The 17,904-nt window shown below is 41.4% G+C and overlaps 1 protein-coding gene across 4 annotated transcripts in view; it reads right to left on the reverse strand.

Annotated features, from left to right (window-relative positions):
• Positions 1–1,797: 1,797 nt before the first annotated feature.
• NEDD4L (NEDD4 like E3 ubiquitin protein ligase) overlaps positions 1,798–17,904 on the reverse strand; it is a gene marked incomplete at both ends in the record, with an annotated part of 133,766 nt that continues 117,659 nt past the window's right edge. For all 4 annotated transcript variants that reach the window (XM_079548118.1, XM_079548117.1, XM_079548116.1 and 1 more), the window contains 13 exons: positions 1,798–1,900; positions 2,454–2,526; positions 3,609–3,705; positions 4,249–4,356; positions 4,890–4,949; positions 5,275–5,335; positions 6,804–6,877; positions 8,602–8,697; positions 9,471–9,541; positions 10,321–10,442; positions 11,654–11,883; positions 13,213–13,278; positions 14,951–15,009. In XM_079548118.1, the coding sequence (XP_079404244.1) occupies positions 1,798–1,900; positions 2,454–2,526; positions 3,609–3,705; positions 4,249–4,356; positions 4,890–4,949; positions 5,275–5,335; positions 6,804–6,877; positions 8,602–8,697; positions 9,471–9,541; positions 10,321–10,442; positions 11,654–11,883; positions 13,213–13,278; positions 14,951–15,009 (1,220 nt within the window). The remainder of the gene's footprint in view (positions 1,901–2,453; positions 2,527–3,608; positions 3,706–4,248; positions 4,357–4,889; positions 4,950–5,274; positions 5,336–6,803; positions 6,878–8,601; positions 8,698–9,470; positions 9,542–10,320; positions 10,443–11,653; positions 11,884–13,212; positions 13,279–14,950; positions 15,010–17,904) is intronic.

A 17,904-nucleotide genomic window follows, 5' to 3' on the forward strand; every position in this document is an offset into this window, starting at 1 on the left:
TTTCTCTTGTTCAAGGGTTTATGAGTGCAAAGGGTTTATAAAGTGCAAAAGGTTAGAAAGGGACGTCAGGAGAATTGGTAAGTCTGGTGTTCAAATGCTAAAACACCTTCATGCATCTGTTAGCTCCTCAAACCTTTTGCTGACATGCACACAGCACTTGCTGAACGTGATTAGCATTAAGCCTTCTTTTCAGTGGCCTTTTGCCCTAAGATACTGCTCTGCTGAGGTCCACAGGGTGGCTGCTCCGTGCCAGCAGCAGGCAGTGCCTCTGGCGGGTGCTGCAAAGCGCTGGGCAGAGAGGTGACCTCCTGCTTCCACGCTGTACCACCTTGCTCCGCAAAGCATCAGGTGGGCTCCTGGGGAAAAGTGCTGCACAAAAGGCAAAACTGACCCCACCTGCTATGCAGCCAATGCAGCCATACCCTCACACCTCCTGCCGCAGTGCTGTAGCCATTTAAGTTCAGCGGGTCAAATACGAATCTTTCACTTTTAATCCATCACACAAGAGATGCAACTCAAGACATTATAGTTTAGGCATGCAACATGTCATAGGTAACAAAACTGATTAGATAGATAGCAGTGTCTATTAAATAAATCTTTGTGATTAAGTAAAAAATGAATCACAAAAACAATTGCTGAGGAACATGTCTGCAGGCTCAGCTCTACAGCTGTTTGTTTTTTTCCTCTTATACATCAGCAGCAGCCAAACTCACAATTGATAGATATTGCACCAGAAAGACATGTGCAGTGAGAAGGAACATAATCACAGTAATGTTTATGATAAAAAAAAACACAGATATGACTTCAGTGTGTTACATAAAGTGCCTTTAGAGTTGGTGCAGTTAGAAACAAAAAGATACCGTGTTTAGATATCATTAGCAAATGCATACAAATAGGAGACAAAACAGATCTGTTTTCCATCACGCCAAATCACACAGTGCCAGGTTTCCTTCAAAATGCCTCCACTGCATACAGTAAAGAGGAAAGGATAACAAAAGAACCACTACACAAAGATAATGACAGGGTTAAGCATATTTTCCTAAATGATTAATGCCAACCCTACCCCAAAATGTTCTTCAGTACATGTAAATATCACCAAGGAATAATGAGGCAATTTCTTTATTGAACATGAGATTTGGCATGCTATGTTATGACTGTCCCTCGACTCATAACTATTATTTATACAAAAATGCAACATAGAATCCATACCTCTTCCAGATACAGAAAAATATTTATGTGCTCTTAATATAGCCAATATAGAGAAGAATTCCAAGATAACTATCTCCTATTTTCCTAAGAATTTGGGAACACAAGGCTCAAAATGAGCTTGAAAAAAATGACACTGGCATCAAGTCTGGTAAGAAATTAAGAAAAAATGCTCATTTATCCCCCACGTACATGAAATTTAATTGTAATGAAATATAATCTGAAAATGTCTAAATCAATTAAAAAGTAAACATGAGCTGTAACACTATCCCTGTAAAATGATTAATTTCATTCATTGTCATTAGAAATTATGCAAAATTTTTATTAAGGGCTCAGCCTACAGAGGCACAACATAAATACAGTAAGTCCTGCTGAAATGTAATCAGAGTACATATAACCCCATAGTAACTGGCTGTGGAAATGCCAAAAAAGCCTTCCACAGACCAGAGTTCAAGATTCTGCATTTAGGCCACGCACTGTCAAAGAGTTTGCTCCAGGAACCAGCGCCGTGCAACGGTTCTGCCACAGTCAGAGTCCAACGTGGAGGAGTGGAAGCGCAGCAGAACGCGCCGAAAGGCGGGAAGCAGTGCCCTAATCCACTCCTTCAAATCCTTGTGCATTTTCAACTGCCATCAGGAGCTTCTCTCGCAGGTCGTCGAAGGATTCGTAAAGAGGTAAGTCTAAGCGATTAAAGCTGAAATTCAGAAGGAAAAGGAAAATGGAGTTAATTAAACACCTTAAGTGCCTTTTTTGAGAGCAATGGAAAAGGTTGAATAACTTGGGCGTGAGACAGGAGCATATATCCAACTGGAGAAACAGGGGCTGTGCACACCTAACCACTGCCAGCCGTTTCCCATGGGTACCATGAGGCCAACCTGAGAGCTTTCGGAAACTATTCACTGTCTTCTGAAAATAGGAAGGTTTCTGCTCTTAACCACCCCTGAAGAGGAAAAAAACTGCTACGTAAAACGTGGAAAATAAATGCATGGATCTGCATGAGGATGAATGAGCTGTGGATACACAGGCAGCCAGCATGCACGTCCATCAGCCAGCACCAACCACATCACCTTTCTCATGTTTCCATGTGTGTGTGTCTGCCTGCCCAGTCCGTGTGTTGATTTTCTATCTGTTAAATAACATCTTCTATTCTTTTTAGGACACAAACATACTGTGACACGCACACCAGACCCACCTGCACTCAAACAGTCTCATGCACAGATGGCTGAACACACACGCTCTGGACTCACCATGTGTGAGCTCTGGGCAGTTTATCAGGAGTTCCCCATTGCTCTATTGTAAACAGCTGAGGACCGTTTGAACCTAGTTGGAAAAAAAAAAGAAACTTGAGTTACTGGACCCTACCGAAACGACTTCACTTGCTGTATGAAAAATCGCATTGCCCCGTTGTACTCTGATTTTAAACTTCCACTTCCAACTGGTACAAAATACTTTGTGCAAACACCGTTAGGTCAAAATTACATTAAAGCAAATAGTGATGTGGATATATACTATTTCCAAATGCAGTTAATTTAGTAAGTTCACCGAGCTACTCTTTGGTTAGAGCACATACCATGTGAAAGAGGTAAGCTAGACTGGTAACACTGAAAAAAAAAAACCAACACACTTGCATAGACCTCCAATCTCCTCTTCTCTATGTGCTATGAGCTTCACTACAGTTGACATTTTCTTTGAGGGATTTGATACTTCCTGGGCAAGGAGAACATCAACAGAACACCCATGGTGAACATGGGGACAAAGGGAAATGGTTTTAAGTTGAAGGAGGGAAGACTGAGATTGGATATCAGGGGGAAGTTCTTTGCTATGAGAGTGGTGAGGTGCTGGAACAGCTGCCCAGAGAGGCTGTGGATGCCCTGTCCCTAAAGGTGCTCAAGGCCAGGTTGGATGGGGCCCTGGGCAGCCTGGGCTGCTATGAAATGTGGAGGTTGGTGGCCCTGCCTGTGGCAGGGGGCTGGAGATTCATCATCCTTGAAGTCCCTTCCAACCCTGGCCATTTTATTATTCCATGATGAAGCACTGGCACAGACTGCCCAAAGATGTGGTGGATTTACTGTCCTTGGAGATATTGAAGGTCAGGCTGGACCTGAAATTCTGAGCTCAGACTCTGAGCAACCTGATCTAGCTCTATGTGTCCCCTTCACTGCAGGGCAGTTGGAACTAGATGACCTTTAAAGGTTCTTTCCAACTCATACGATTCTGTGATTCTATGAACAAAACTACGCTTCCCTTCCAGTGCCCACATTTTCTCCAGCACTGCTGGCATTCAGTGCAAGGCGTTTTATATGGGAGTAAAGGTTGGCCATGCCCGTGTTTCAGCAGTGTTTGTGCTCTCCTGAGGAGCCACCTGCAGCATGTGATCTGCAGGCAGAGGGCAGGAAGCTTACCGTAAAGTTCAGCAAATCCATTCATAGGCACTCGTGACGTCCCAGTAACAAACTGCAGTAACCGAATGCGTTTTTCTGCATCCATCAGTAGAACAGCCTGTGGAGAAGCAGACAGGGTGACTTGTCGTGGCTGAAGGTGTCATTGTTGAAATAAGCAGAACAGAATTTGTTTGTATTACATGGTAAGAAATAGATATCTAGCTTCAAAGGACAGCATGCTACGTTCTCTCTGGTTAAACAAGAATTCTTTTCTGCTTATAGCAAGGAAAGTGACAATGCCCAGGCAACAGCCAGGAACCACAACTGCCATTCGTCTGTACAAGGTGACTCACAGTACTTCTGTAGTACGGGGAAAACTGTTCTCCTAGTTTTCCTGCAAATACACACTATTCATAGAAGTACTGTATTTCAGAAAGATTACAAAGCACTTTAACAAAACCAGAGAGAGAGACTTTGTCAATCATGGGCCATTCCAATACAGACTCCATTAAGGATGACAACTGCCATTTCCAGCATCCACCAACGTGTTTTCCAGTAGTTTTTGAGAAGAAAAAGGATTTCATAACTGACTCCACAACACACTAAGGGATCTCTGACTTCCAGGTATAGTCAGAGAAACTGAACGTGCTGAGAGCCTTACCTTCCAGAACCACTGGATGACAGGATGATTTGGGCAGTAGCCATTTTTGTAGATTGTGTGTTGTCTCCAGTCGTTAACGTCAACATCCCCAAGGCCACACATCAGTAACTAAATATGGAAATAATTGATGCGTTGTTAATTGAAGATAGTACCAGGACTACCCTGAGTGCTCCATCAGAAAAACCACCTCTCCTCTCCCTCTGTTGCCTGACCTCTCAAAGTTAACACTATACAAATGCAAATACAGACATAAAGTGGTACTGAGCTTCTCTTCAGGAGAATTCTCAAAGTTTCCATCACTTTACTGGAGAAACACTGTGCAGTATGCAGTATGTATGCTTCATGTGACAGTGTCTTTTACAGCATATTTGCTGAAACGTGACCAGCATATGTCATTAATGCAGCAAGCTACTTGCATTCTTTACATATGCATGTACTAAACCACCTCATTGAGTAATTGATACTTTCTCTGCTTTTACTTGATTGATAGATTTATTAATTTTGGGGGAAAAAATCCTCATTCCCCACGAACGCAAAGAACCTTTGTCTCCAAACTCCACGACGACCAGTGAACTGAGATTGTCAAACATCTTTGCAATGAGCATTACCAATCTGTCGCCTCTGGACATAAACCAACTCACCTCTAGTTCATTTTCATCAAAAATTTTAATCAGATCGATAGGAAGAAGTTCTGTGAATCCCTAAGGGAAAAAGTAAAATTAGCAAACTATGTATAATTATGGTTTTATCTGATAGAACTTTCGGCTTTGGAGAAAGCTGTGAGCTAAGTAAGTGATGGAGGGCAAAGAAGGGTTTGGAAAACGAAATATGCAGTTCCTGAAGTATTATGAGTTTCTAATTTAAAAACTGCTGTTTCAAGCTCAAATAATGACAACTTGAATGAGAATGATCTTAGGAGACCAGCAGAGCCTGTGTGGTCATGCACAACTTCCCACTCCTCTAACCAGATACTGATGGATGCATACATAGTTTGGGTAAAAAGGAAGACAAAAAAGAGAACCTTACCTCCAAGAAAGCATTCATTTGTTTCTGAACTCTGTTTACAAATCTCCACTGGATGACCAGGCTATGGGAGATAAAAACATAAACACATTCATTAGAAGACTAATTAGCAACCCTAACAATACCAGCTTCTCATTTACAACTTTAGGTGTCTCTCAATCATACTTTTATATTAGAGAAGCTGGGCTGCTTTTTATTAAATTATACAGCCTACAAATTCTATAGTCTAGACCCTGGATAATGTACTTACTGTAAGAATTAGGTACCTAAATTATGAGGGTTTTTTTATACATTCCAGAGCCATGAATATATTTGTGATATCTGTGATTCTGTGATTACAACTGCAGTTTCTTTCCTTTTCTTTTTTTCCTCTTCTTTTTTCCCTTGTGCACCAACTAGAACTCCTCAGTGATAACACAACTCTTGGAAAAAGCACTAGAAAAAATTAAACTGCATCAAACACTAAGAAATGAGTGTATATAACCACAAGCATGGACTCTGAAGTTATAAAAACACCACATTAGCATTTATCTAGAATTACTGAGGTGGAGGTGCAATTTAGCTCTTTGTTTTGGCGCACACCTTTTCAAAGAGCTCTTCTTTATTGCTTTACTACATGGAGATGGCAGAGATGGAGAGTGTTTATGGCATCTAATACTTTGCATCCGTAAACCAACAAAAACTGCCGAATGCCTGAAAAACTAAACTGCTGACGGCGTGAATATAAGCTGCACAGTCAAACTAAGAGCAGAAAACAAATAATAAACGGGGAACTTGTTATTGTTTTGCTGTTACAGTCACTTTGCTGCAATACCACACTGCACAGGAGGTGAACAAAGTGCAGAGTATTCCTCTTAAAGGAGTACTTAAACACGTGCAGAGATCCTGAACCCTTCCTTGAATAAAAACTAAAGGGGAAGCAAATGTGACCTCAGCAACACCATGCCCTGTTTTCACTCTTTTGTCTCATCAGTTTATTGTTCAGATCTGCACTTATTCTTCATTTGCATTCTGTGATAGCACTTCATCAGGAAGAACTGCAGCCCAGGGTGGAAATTTACTGCTTAGGAGACCCACAAAGCAGAGGCAGTTACCTAGGTGGGCAGCCAGTGCAGAAAATGAGGCATGAAATCAGGCCAGATTCATATGCTGCTGTAATGTAATTCTTGTATCCAGGAAATGCCATCTTTGCATCAATTTTGGAGGGTGCTCAGAACGAGTAATTTAGACTGGTGTCTGCAGCCACTGGGGGCAATTCCACGCCTCCTTGAGTACTCCTTATGCCAACACATCAAGAAAATACTGCTTCCTACTACATGACACAGGCTGCCTTAATTAGAGTAATTCATTGAACAAAGAGGTTAATATTCCAACTTCCTAGTAGTGTGAACAAACCGTGTTAACAAAGTGATTTTCTTTTAAAAGGACTTCTGACAATTCTTTGTGCTACAGTAACTGCAGTGAGGTAAATTCCAAAGCATTACCACTGTCTGTTGTCAAACTCAGGGTAAACTCTACAAACATGTACGTACTCGATGTATTCCCTTTTGTTCTCATTTGTTACCATGATTTCTGACCCATTTGGCTTCAGGTCGACTTGATACGTCTGTATTTTAAAGAAAGAACAAAATACAACAGAGCATTATTATTTCAGGACATGCTTCTCATGAAATCCACCACCCCCGAGAGGCATTTTACAAGTAGGACTAGAAAATTATTACACTGCAACAGCTGATGAGACATCAAAATATTTCACGTTTAAAGATGACGTAATTAGGAAGAAATGATTCTATGGTCACTCTTCAGAGTAAACTATTTTGCAACTTCTATTGCAAAACGTCAGGTAAAATTGGGCAAAGAAAACACATCCTCCCATCTTCAAAAGGACAGAAAAATGCCTTCTAATTCTTCAAAGTGCTGGGAAAAGATTATTGGCACAGCTGGGGCAGGGAGGGCTGGAGGGCCTTGCCCGCCCCAGGTTGAGTTTGTGATTAAGATCTGTGAACTTACTAGAAAGAGAGACATCATTCTCTCCTCTTCTGAAGGACGCTTTCCATCCTTTGTATCTTGAAAATACTTACTTACTCATTTGTGAGCACTAGCAAAATCCTATTCTTATCTATCACATATCAGATTCATCTTCTTTTTCCTTTAATTCAAGGAAGATTCTGGTGATAACTGAAGTATAAGCAAACACAGTAGCTTACAGCAATGCAAATCTTTCCCTCTTACATACTGAACATCTGTGTGGAAGCAGTACAATCTCCTAACCAAGTTCCACAAGTTTCAGCAGCACTGTGCTGCCTGAGACAAAACAAGCAGAGAGTGGAGTCTCCATCCCTGGAGGTGTTCAGGAAATGTTCAAATGTTGTACTGAGGGACATGGTTTAGTGGGAAGTATTGGTGGTATGGGGAAGGTTGGACTGGATGATTGTGGTGGCCTTTTACAGCCGTGGTGATTCTGTGGTCTTATGACTTCCATGAGTCCCCAGAGTTTTGGCACCAGTAAGTAGGAAGTAAGAGGAAAATGCAGAAGCAAACAAATTACTCATTATCTGCCATGTTTTACAGCTTCTGAATGGTTGAGAAACATCCTGCAAGCATTTACATGCATGAGGCATTCCAGTCTCTACCCATCTAGCTTACTCTGCAGTACAGCAGATCCTACCCTGATATTACTGAGCTTCAGGCTTTTCTGTGATAAAATCTGTCATGCAGTTCTGCCTCTCACGAGCAGTATGATGGAAACAAGATTGTATCAGCTGCTATTGGGATTTATCTGTAGCTCACTGAGTTAGGTAAGCTGAAACAGGATACAGCCAAGAGGACTTAAAATTCCATCATCATTACTGGTTCTCAAGTGTGACCAGAACATTTTTTGTTGTAACAGAAACAATTGTGAATCTTTGCAAAACAAACAGACTTCCTTTTGTTGTATCATCTGCCTGCACTATTAAAAGAGTCTTAAAAGGGTACTCTGCTGCTTATAATTCTACCTCTTCTCGTGTTCTTTGAGAACATCTTCAACTGTAGAACCCCACACAGTCCCAGGCTGAGTCCACTTCTAATGAGGATTCTGTCTTTTATTAGCCTCAAATGCTGCCTTTCAGCAAGGCACTGTGTTGCTCATGGGCAAGAATACAATCTCCTTCTTTGGCATCTCAAGACTTAAATAGTTCAGTAAGAAAGTCAAAGTCTGCCTGTATTGATGATTAACATGCAGCAGTCCCAGTTAAGTCCACAACCATGAGATACTGCCCAGTAGTTAATTACTTTTTGGCAATGACCAGTAAGATGGAATTATAGACTTCTGGGTTAGTGTTTACACACCTGTCCAAAGTTTTCCTCATCTATGCAGAACATGAGATCCAGCTCCGTAGGGTCATTCTCCAGGATCCACTTCAAGGAGTTGTAGTATTCACTGTCCTACAGGAGATTAAAATTAAACAAGGTTTGAAAATAAAGACATTAAAGAGATAAAGGCGCTTAAATCTAGAACTCCAGGGGGCTGCAGAGAGCTTGGAGTCTGTTTACTGGTACAGCTACTGTAAAGGAGGATATGACTGATCTTTGTGTTTTTCAGCTGGTACAATTTCAGATTTGTGTAAGTTCCCTTAGCTGCTTAGTAACTAAGGGTTATTATGCAATAAACTGATTGTACATATATATTTGGTACATGTGTATATGGCAACATGTAGTAATTGCTTAAAGAATACCTCTGTGATGAAGCTGTTGTTTTCAACACGATACACCACTTGATTACATCAATATTTGTGTATTATAAAATGACTGATTACATTGTTATTAGTAAAAGTTAACACTTCCTGAAAGGGCTGCATCTTTGTTATGTATAAGCTTCACAATTAAAGACTGATGAAAGGGAGGGAGAGAAAGAATCATAGAATCATAGAATGGCCTGGGTTGCAAAGGAGCACAGTGCTCATCAGTTCCAACCCCCTGCTGTGTGCAGGTTGCCAACAGCAGCCCAGGCTGCCCAGAGCCACATCCAGCCTGGCCCTGAATGCCTGCAGGGATGGGGCATCCACAGCCTCCTTGGGCAAAGGTCTCTGTTCTGGGCATGGGTACAGAACAGAGAGAAAGGTGAAGGAGAAATTAATTAATTTATTAATTAAATTGATTTCCTGAAAGGAAAAATCCTCAAGTAATTTCTAGTGCTGGTAAGGGTGAAACGTCCTTACCACTGATTCCATGTCTTTCAGCGTTATTGGCTTCCCCAGCATCATCTTGTAAAAAGGTCTGATGAAGAAGCCTAAAACAGAGGGGAAAAGCATTACTTCCACCACTCTGCATTTCCACCTTACTCAAGGACAGCCTGCTGTAAGACAGAGCACCACACATTTGCAAAGAAATACCCGCAAGAAACCTGAGCTGTAACTGCTCAGGTTAACAGCAGGCTCATTTTTAATTCAGACACAGAAAGTCCTTCTTTTAATCACAAGAATTACACCAATGCAATTAATATCAGTTCAGTGGTAGAGGCACAGAAGATGGAGCGCTGAGCTGAAGGTATTCCACCTGTCCCTCTTCTCTCAAAAACAATGCAGTGTTGTAGGCATTACCACTAACTAAAATGTAGACAGTCTGTATCACTGCTTGCTTGGCTATTCTGGGATTCTGAAACCCAGCAAAAAATTTAATTAATTGTTACATCAATGAGAAACAGATTTACAAAACATGCATGCTGCAGTTGGTACCCATGCAACTGTTCCAGCTTCAGCTGTTTTGCATGGAAAGGCCTGATACAAATGCAGTGGTCATCCTTTACCATAGAGATTATTTAGAAAGGGAGATTAACAAGAGTGAAGAAGGAAGCAGAGCTTTATGAGAAATGCTTTGGGTGAGCAAGATGCTACAATTTTGACAAAATCTCCGTTCAGAGTAGGAATACAATTTCCAAAGCTTCCAGTTCAATACTTTCATTCTAACTTTATTTCCAGATGCACTACACTCTGACACACATTAATTATCAAAGTGATTTATTTAACAAAAGTCCAGCTGCAGTAGCATAGCCACAGTGCAGTAACTCACCATCCAGCAGCTTCCCATGATACACTGCCAGGCCAGCCACTCGTCCAATAAATGTGAAATAAGAAAGGTGATCTTCATTACAAAGACCTGAATTAGGGTTAATCTGAAGCGTGTAGTTGTCCCTTTTTTGAAGAAAGCAAGAAAAAAATCTAAATCATCACATCTTTGAGTAAACAGATATTTAGGCATGTTAATAAACAACGTGAGCTCAGGGCCACTTCTTGTCTATGCTGCATTAATGGTCACAACGATGATCTGACAAAGGTTCCTCATAATCCTCCTGGTTGTGGGGTTAAGTACAATTAATTTTAAATTCACCTTTTCCATCTGTGTGCGTGGTGGAAAGTTCAGGGAAATACTGCCTCCAGATTCACTGGTTATAAGCAGGCCTTCCCCAGTATGTTTTTGCTGAACTTTACAGCACAGAATCAATCCACTGTGAATGTTCACAATTTAAAACACTCCTTTCCATGAAAATGAACTTCACATGAGAACAGAGTTACTTTTAAAGGACCTGCAGCAACTTAAACCACAGTAGTGCTATTGCAAAACACACCACCCAGTAAACTATTAACCCAGGGGCATTCTGAGCTAGCCTGTATTTCTCTAAGCTGAGCTTCCCTCCAAAATCAGAACGTGTTTTTTCCGAGACACAAATGTGAGAAAACTCTCACTGCACAGCCTTTGTTCATCTATTTTACCACTCATTCAACACTCATAAGAGAAAGGAGTGAGTATGACACTGAGGTGAAAACGTAAGAACTGTTGCAATGAAGAAATCCATCCCTCCTGTGGTTAAGCGCACGGTGTGGGATTACAGAGGCAGACACAAAAGGAATGTGCTTTAAGCAGGAGACTTGGCTCTCTCATTAACATAAATGAACCACTGAGGGTTTTAAAATTGGACATGAATGCATCTGAATTCATGCAGGACCGGTGTTGTGCAGCTACTGAAATGTAAACGAGAAGCTGTTTTGTGAGCTAATTACAAAGAAGCAGTACAATTCTGGAAGGCAGGTGTTTTATGATGCTCTGGGAGGGCACAAATAGTCTTTTGTCTGCATCACTCCACTTGCTACTGCTCGCCCCAGAAACTGCAATTTGTGCTGCTGCCAGTAAGGCAACACAAAACACTGTCCTAATAGTGAGAATGCTTTATGTGACATGAAAGGTCCTCAAGAAGGACAAAAGAAATGAGAGCGCAGATCTGATTGACAAGAGTGCACAACTGTGTCACCAAGGATGACCTAACTACTGCCAAATGTAACCTCCCTGCTCATGCAAAATCTAATGCATACTGCTTGCAAATGGAAAGATTTTAATGAACACTTACGTTGCTGAATATTCAAAAAGACCATAATATGGGTTGAACATCTCCTTGGACAAGAGAAAAAACCACTCTCTGGCCACACCTCCATAGTCAAGTCCTTTTTCTGACTCAAATTCAATCCAGAGCCTGGCCTTCAGTACATCAGGTCTTTTCACAGACATAATTCTTCTGTAGGACTCCTCAAAAATATTATTCCTGTGTAGCTTCATCTCAAATCTGTTTGGTATATCAGCCTGTGTGAAAGGAGAGTACATTTTACTTATCAGTCTGAATACACGATCTTCAGGGAATTACAGACTAGAGGTTAAAAACTAAAGGATGGATTTGACATCTGAGTGTGCCAAGTTTCTCCTTATGCTTGTTTTCCAATACAGGTTGACAGATTACAGTGAACTGGGTATGTTCCAGTCCCAGGGATCAGAGATTTCTATGATACCTGGTAAAACACTGAAAACAACATGAAATGCAACAACAAAAAAGAGAGAACAATATTAGTTTTATTGTGTTGAATTTAAAGGGCATGACAGCTGCAAAGCCAGGCTGGATTTGAGCAATCTGGTTTGGTGGGAGGTGTCCCTGCCTAGCGGGGTTGAAATGAGGTGATCTTAAAGGTCCTTTCCAACCCAAACTATTCTGTGATTCCATGATAACAAACACGATGCTTCATGTTGCCCTTTCACTTGGATGCCTGTAAAGGCCAGAACTGTTCCACGGCGCATAAAGCAGAACTGAACAAAATAGAACAGGACTGCCAAAATGCTTGAGAATTTCTGTCTGAAAAACGAGAGCACTAGTAGTCATTAAGATTTAGCCCAGAAATTCAAAAAGGCAGGACAGAACTGGATAAAGCATATGAAAACTGAGGCACAAGACTGGGTGAACTCGTGACAGTTACAGGCAGGTACAGTTCTCCTGGTAAGACTGACCCGACAGCAGTGTGTCAAGAGCTTTGCTTTTTTTCCTGCAGGTGCTTACTGTGTCCATCTGGTCATTGGTCAGAATGCACACGGAAGGAACTACCAGCAAAGAGAGAAAGGCACTGGCGAGCCCCATTGCGTCAGGGCTCGTGCTACAAAGGCTGTCTGCAGTGAATCACCAGTTGACCCCAGGTGTGGGCCAATACCTACTGCTCACTGAAATTAAAGGAGGTATTTTTGCAGAACAGGAACACCAGAAGCTTGTGCCTGACTCAGTAACGCTGTGGGCTCCACTCTACCAGCGTTCTCCAGCTCTGTCCTTCAAATCCACCATTAAAGATGAAGGAGAAATGTCAATCAGTAGTGAGTAGATGACATTTCCTTCCTCTGTCATCACTTTGGGTTTCTGTTCACACCAGAAAATGAGCGTCTTAAAGATACGTAAATGTTTTTGTTCAGAAATCCACCAAATTCAAACTTTTCTTCACTGTCTTCATTTCCACTCCTTTGAGGAGTATGGCAACCAAGAATCACTGGCAAATGTGCTACAGCAAGAAACACTCATCTGTATCTACCCTGAGGACAACTCACTTGTTCTCCCCAGACGTAACAGACCCCAGCACAAAGCAGCACGCTTATACTCACGGGTTTCTTCAACTTCTTCCTGAAATAGTCATACTTCTGTTTGAACTCCCTAGAATATGGAACCGCCTATAGAGAGAATTGTAAATACACATTATTCTAGGTATTGTTTGTTGTGCTACTTTATACTTAAACAAATACGATATAAATTTGAAGACACGCTATCTAGATATGTAACTCACTGAGTCATTAAAAAAAACACATGCATGAAGTACAGAACACCAAACCTTCTCAGTGTGTAAGCTGAGTTAAGATGTACCAAAATTTTTACCCGCATTTTCTGTTTATCTACTTAGCCTCTTTTCTTTTTTATTTTAGGAACAGAAAAGAGCAAAAACTATTTTTAACAAGGAGAAAAATGACTGGAATGCAATATTGTCATCTGTGTGTTTCATTAGGAAACAATAATACGTCATGTGGTATTTTTACGAGTTCTAAGAATGAGTGCTGCTATCAAAAGCTATGGATTTACACAGTTGGAAGTGCTAAGGATTAAAAGGTGTTGCACAAAGACAAAATACAAAGAATTTTGAGAATGCTCCTTAGAACAAGTTGTGAGGCTCCAGGTAGAGCTGTGAAATGAATCATAAGGTACAGGATGCAGCATATACCCACACAGCAGTGCATGTCCATGGCCCTCAGTGAGTGAACCCCATTCTCATAGAGGAAGTGATAAAACTACTATTGCTCAGCTAGTACAAAACTCCCAAGATCTTCTGATCAAAGAATGAGAGCAGATGCCCCTCACGCACAGCTCTGTACCAAAATACACGATTCGAACACAGTGCAGCGCCTAGCACAGAAAGTTTCTGATTGCAGGATGAGAACAGAATAAAATGAGAACCAGTGAACTTCCACGCATCTCAGCATGAAACCCCACTCAGAGTATTCAGCCCTGCAGTTTCAGAGCGGATGGAGCTTTGCACAGAAACAGCACAGCAATACAGACATTAAAAACAGTCACATAAAGCAGTTTCTATCCTGCTAAAGAGAGAGCCCTCTTCTCCTTTTGCTGAAACAGACGTATTCTGAGATTTACTGTGACAAACCAATCAAGAATGTTTCCTAGACAGTCAAAATCATATGGTGTTGGCTTGTGTAGGAAGAAAACATGCTGCAATGCATGAAAAATGCCATACCTCGGTAGCCATCAGTAGGAAAGACTACAAGAACCACCAGCTTTGAACCTACTGCCTGAGCTGGGAATGATGTGCATAGCACACCAGTGACAAACAATGACAAACAGTGATTCCTCATGAACCCCACTCTGCTTTGGACCACTGGCAGCAGGCTGGAAAAGTCTCCAGTGCACCGCAGTGCATGTGAAACAAAATAGGGTTACTGAGTGTCACCAGTTCTGGGGCACCTCACCAGGAGGGCACAGGACAGCAGTTGCCCTGCCCTTGGAGGCTCACAAAATGCTCATCTGAGTCTCCCTCTGGACAAAGAAAGCCAAGGTTGGTCCTGCCTCCTGCTCTATTCACCAAGCTGCCAAGAGAAGTGTGGGTGCCCCATCCCTGGAGGCCACGGATGGGCCCTGGGCACCCTGAGCTGGTGGGAGCACCCAGCCCATGGCAGGGGCTGGAACTGGATGGGCTTTAAAGACCCTTCCAATCCAACCAGGCATCAATTCTGTCATGTGGAATACAAGCATGACCTGTTGCTTATTTACAACTGCTGCCTACACCAAAGGAACATGAGTCACAGCACTTCACGCCAAAAGAACCACAGCAGTACTTACAGGACCAGTAATTGCTGGGTTCTGCAGTCTGGGGTCTTCCCACTGGGTAATTTTATTATCTGTAAATAACAAAATAAATTATATTATTACTACTTTGCTACCGCACTGTGAATTTACGTGTTTGTTGTTTTTTTTTCCCCTACACATGTTTTTCCTACCACCACTTCCACAGCTCAGTATTTCAGGGTCAGAAAATAATGCATTCACCCATCTCCATCAAAATCCCATCACACTGTTTGGTCAAAAAGACTCGTTCAAAAATGCAGAAGTACAGCATAATTCAGTGTAATTACACTGCTTTTATTTCAACACCAGTAGTAGTAAACATGTTCTACTTGAACATGATCTTGGATTCAACTCATATTAAAAATACAGACTTCATGGCTGAGGGGAAAGAAACCCAAACACTTTGTCCAATGGTAGATGAAGTTTACTTATTCAAAATTCTGCATAAAGAGGGCCAAAGTTTAGGAATTTTAAAGCAGTCTGAATTAAATTTGGAAGTGAAGGGATAGCATCTCTTCGGAAAAAAAGAAGTCCTAGACATTGATTTTAATGAGAAATTTATAACATCATTAAGTACACAGTATGGCATAAGGAATCATTCAGTTTAGACAAAGTCTATTTTGGCAGTAAGGTAACAGAATTCAGTTCTTTTCAGCTACAGCTTTCAAGAGCACCAGCAGCATTGCATGGTCATACAGTGAGGTTATACAGGACCACGGTGAAACTCTCTGCCTCCAGACAGCTGCTCCTCACAAGATTCTGAACACAACAGAATCACGACAGAATGATGATGTTGCAACAAGACAATGCTCCAAAAACCAAACTAAATGCCACCTCCAACGGCAAGGCTTGAGTCGTATTTCCTGCACTGCAAGGGTAATAATAATACATCTCTTAGGTACACACTTGGATTTATAAACTGCATATTAAAGGAATAGTCAGGATTTCAGGTTTTGTAACTCTTGGTTTGAGAATAAAAACACTAAGCTTGAAGAAAATTGCTTTTAAGGATACTACAGGTAAAAGCAAAGAGCCAAGTCCACTTGTTTTATAGTAACACAGGCACTTTCCACGTTTCTATAGTCAGAAAAGACCCCTATGTTTTGAGCACCCCAAGTTATTTTTAAAATGGACTGGATTTTGTAAGCTGCCTCTCATTAAAAGTTACTAAAGAAAATTCAAAACCATCACAGGGCACACTCCAGCAAACTTGGCCTAGCAGTTAATTTCACATTAAATTACTGTCTTATTTTCCTTCACACTTTATGGCCATTATGGAGGAAGGCTGTCAGAACGACAGCTCTGGGAGCCACACATTCTGCACAGCTTGCTGCCTGCCAACAGGCTGACTCCTGGGCTGGCCTTTTCATATGGCTGCTTCTTGGTCAGTAGCATCACTTCTGCAACATTTACTGCTTTTATACCAATTCGTTTTTTACACCTACTTGAAAGTGACAAGCACAATGATGGTGGTAAATTTCTGTGACATCAAAGGCAGAGCTGGGAATTACTTTAGAGATTTTGTCCATTCTCTCTTACTGCTCTAGGATATGTTTAAGAGCACGAGGTGTCACTGATCAGTCATTGCCTAAGCTGTTTTTCAGAATATTACAGCAATAGGGACTTCATATTACTTTCCTATGACTTCAATGCCCATACAGTGAGAAGAGCCCAACTCGACCCACTGGAGCTGGAACTGTAGCACAAGACTCCCTGTATTACTGTATTGTCCACAGTAGATGTCAATATCAAATTAACTCCTTTTGCAGCACGTTTTAAAAGAGCTCTCCTGGTTCTTCACACAAACACAATACTCTCTCTCTTTCCTCACAGATCAGGCCTTTGGGCTTTGAAGGATTTCCTCTGTTCCTTTGGTTCCACTATTCCCTTGACGCTTGGGACCCTGCGCTTCATTGCCACAGATGTTACCATTGCTAATCAGCTTAGGAAGATTACCTCTGCTCTTATTTAAGATGCTCCTGCTGATGCACTGCAGGATAAATTAACTCGCACTCAGCTGATGTTTTTCATGTCTCTTTCAAAATAAATTCTGCTAACTCTTCCTATTCTGAGTTGTACCTTGGAATTATAATAAAACACATTCACACCGCACCTACACTTCATCACCACCATTCTGGTTCCTAATCCTGTTCCAGTGAGCTCGTCTTGCTTCTCTTATGTTGCTGTTTTCTACTAATACATTGTGCACATTCTCTCTAATTCATTCCTCAGCATGCTGAAGAACAGGGAACCCATTTAGCACATCCATTCCTCCTTCAGTGAACCACTGGTAACTACGCTGAATTTGGTTGCAAAGCCTTTGTGTTGTTCTTCATGATACCTTCTAAGATGTAGAACATATTTTCCTACATGGCTCCTAAGAAATCAGAACAGCTTACAACTAAAATCTGAAAAGAATCATATTTTCAGACCACTACGTTAAAGTAGCACCTAAATTATCTTTTTTGTGCTTTACAGTTCTTAGTTTGTGACATGCTTCATAACAGCTTGTGCTGCTCCACAGTGGTCCTTTCTGTGCTGGCTGCAGTGAATTTTATTACAGTCTTTCTCAGGGATGAGAAAAACACGAAACAAAACTGGGCAACAGTGTGAAATAATCATGCCTATTACCAATTCAAAAGCATACCTGGGGAGCCAGGACATTAATAGCAGCATAAATGTTGTAAGTTATCTGATTCAGCTGTATTCTAGTAATGAAATGGAGTACATTTGTTGCATCTTAACTGAGCCAGTTTATCATAGTGCTGTACTCTCAAGACTTGCATGCTTCCAGAGCAAGCCCAGCTGGTTGCAGCCACGGCTGACTTCAGCATATGTTCTCAAGTTACTCGTGAAACAATTAAGAGCCACAAGGCTCTGCCACAAAGCTGACATTACGGCCAAACGCCACTGCACTTCCTTACAGACTGTGGATGCCCCGTCCATCC

Source organism: Tetrao urogallus, assembly GCF_951394365.1.
Source record: "Tetrao urogallus genome assembly, chromosome: Z".
NCBI lineage: Eukaryota > Metazoa > Chordata > Aves > Galliformes > Phasianidae > Tetrao > Tetrao urogallus.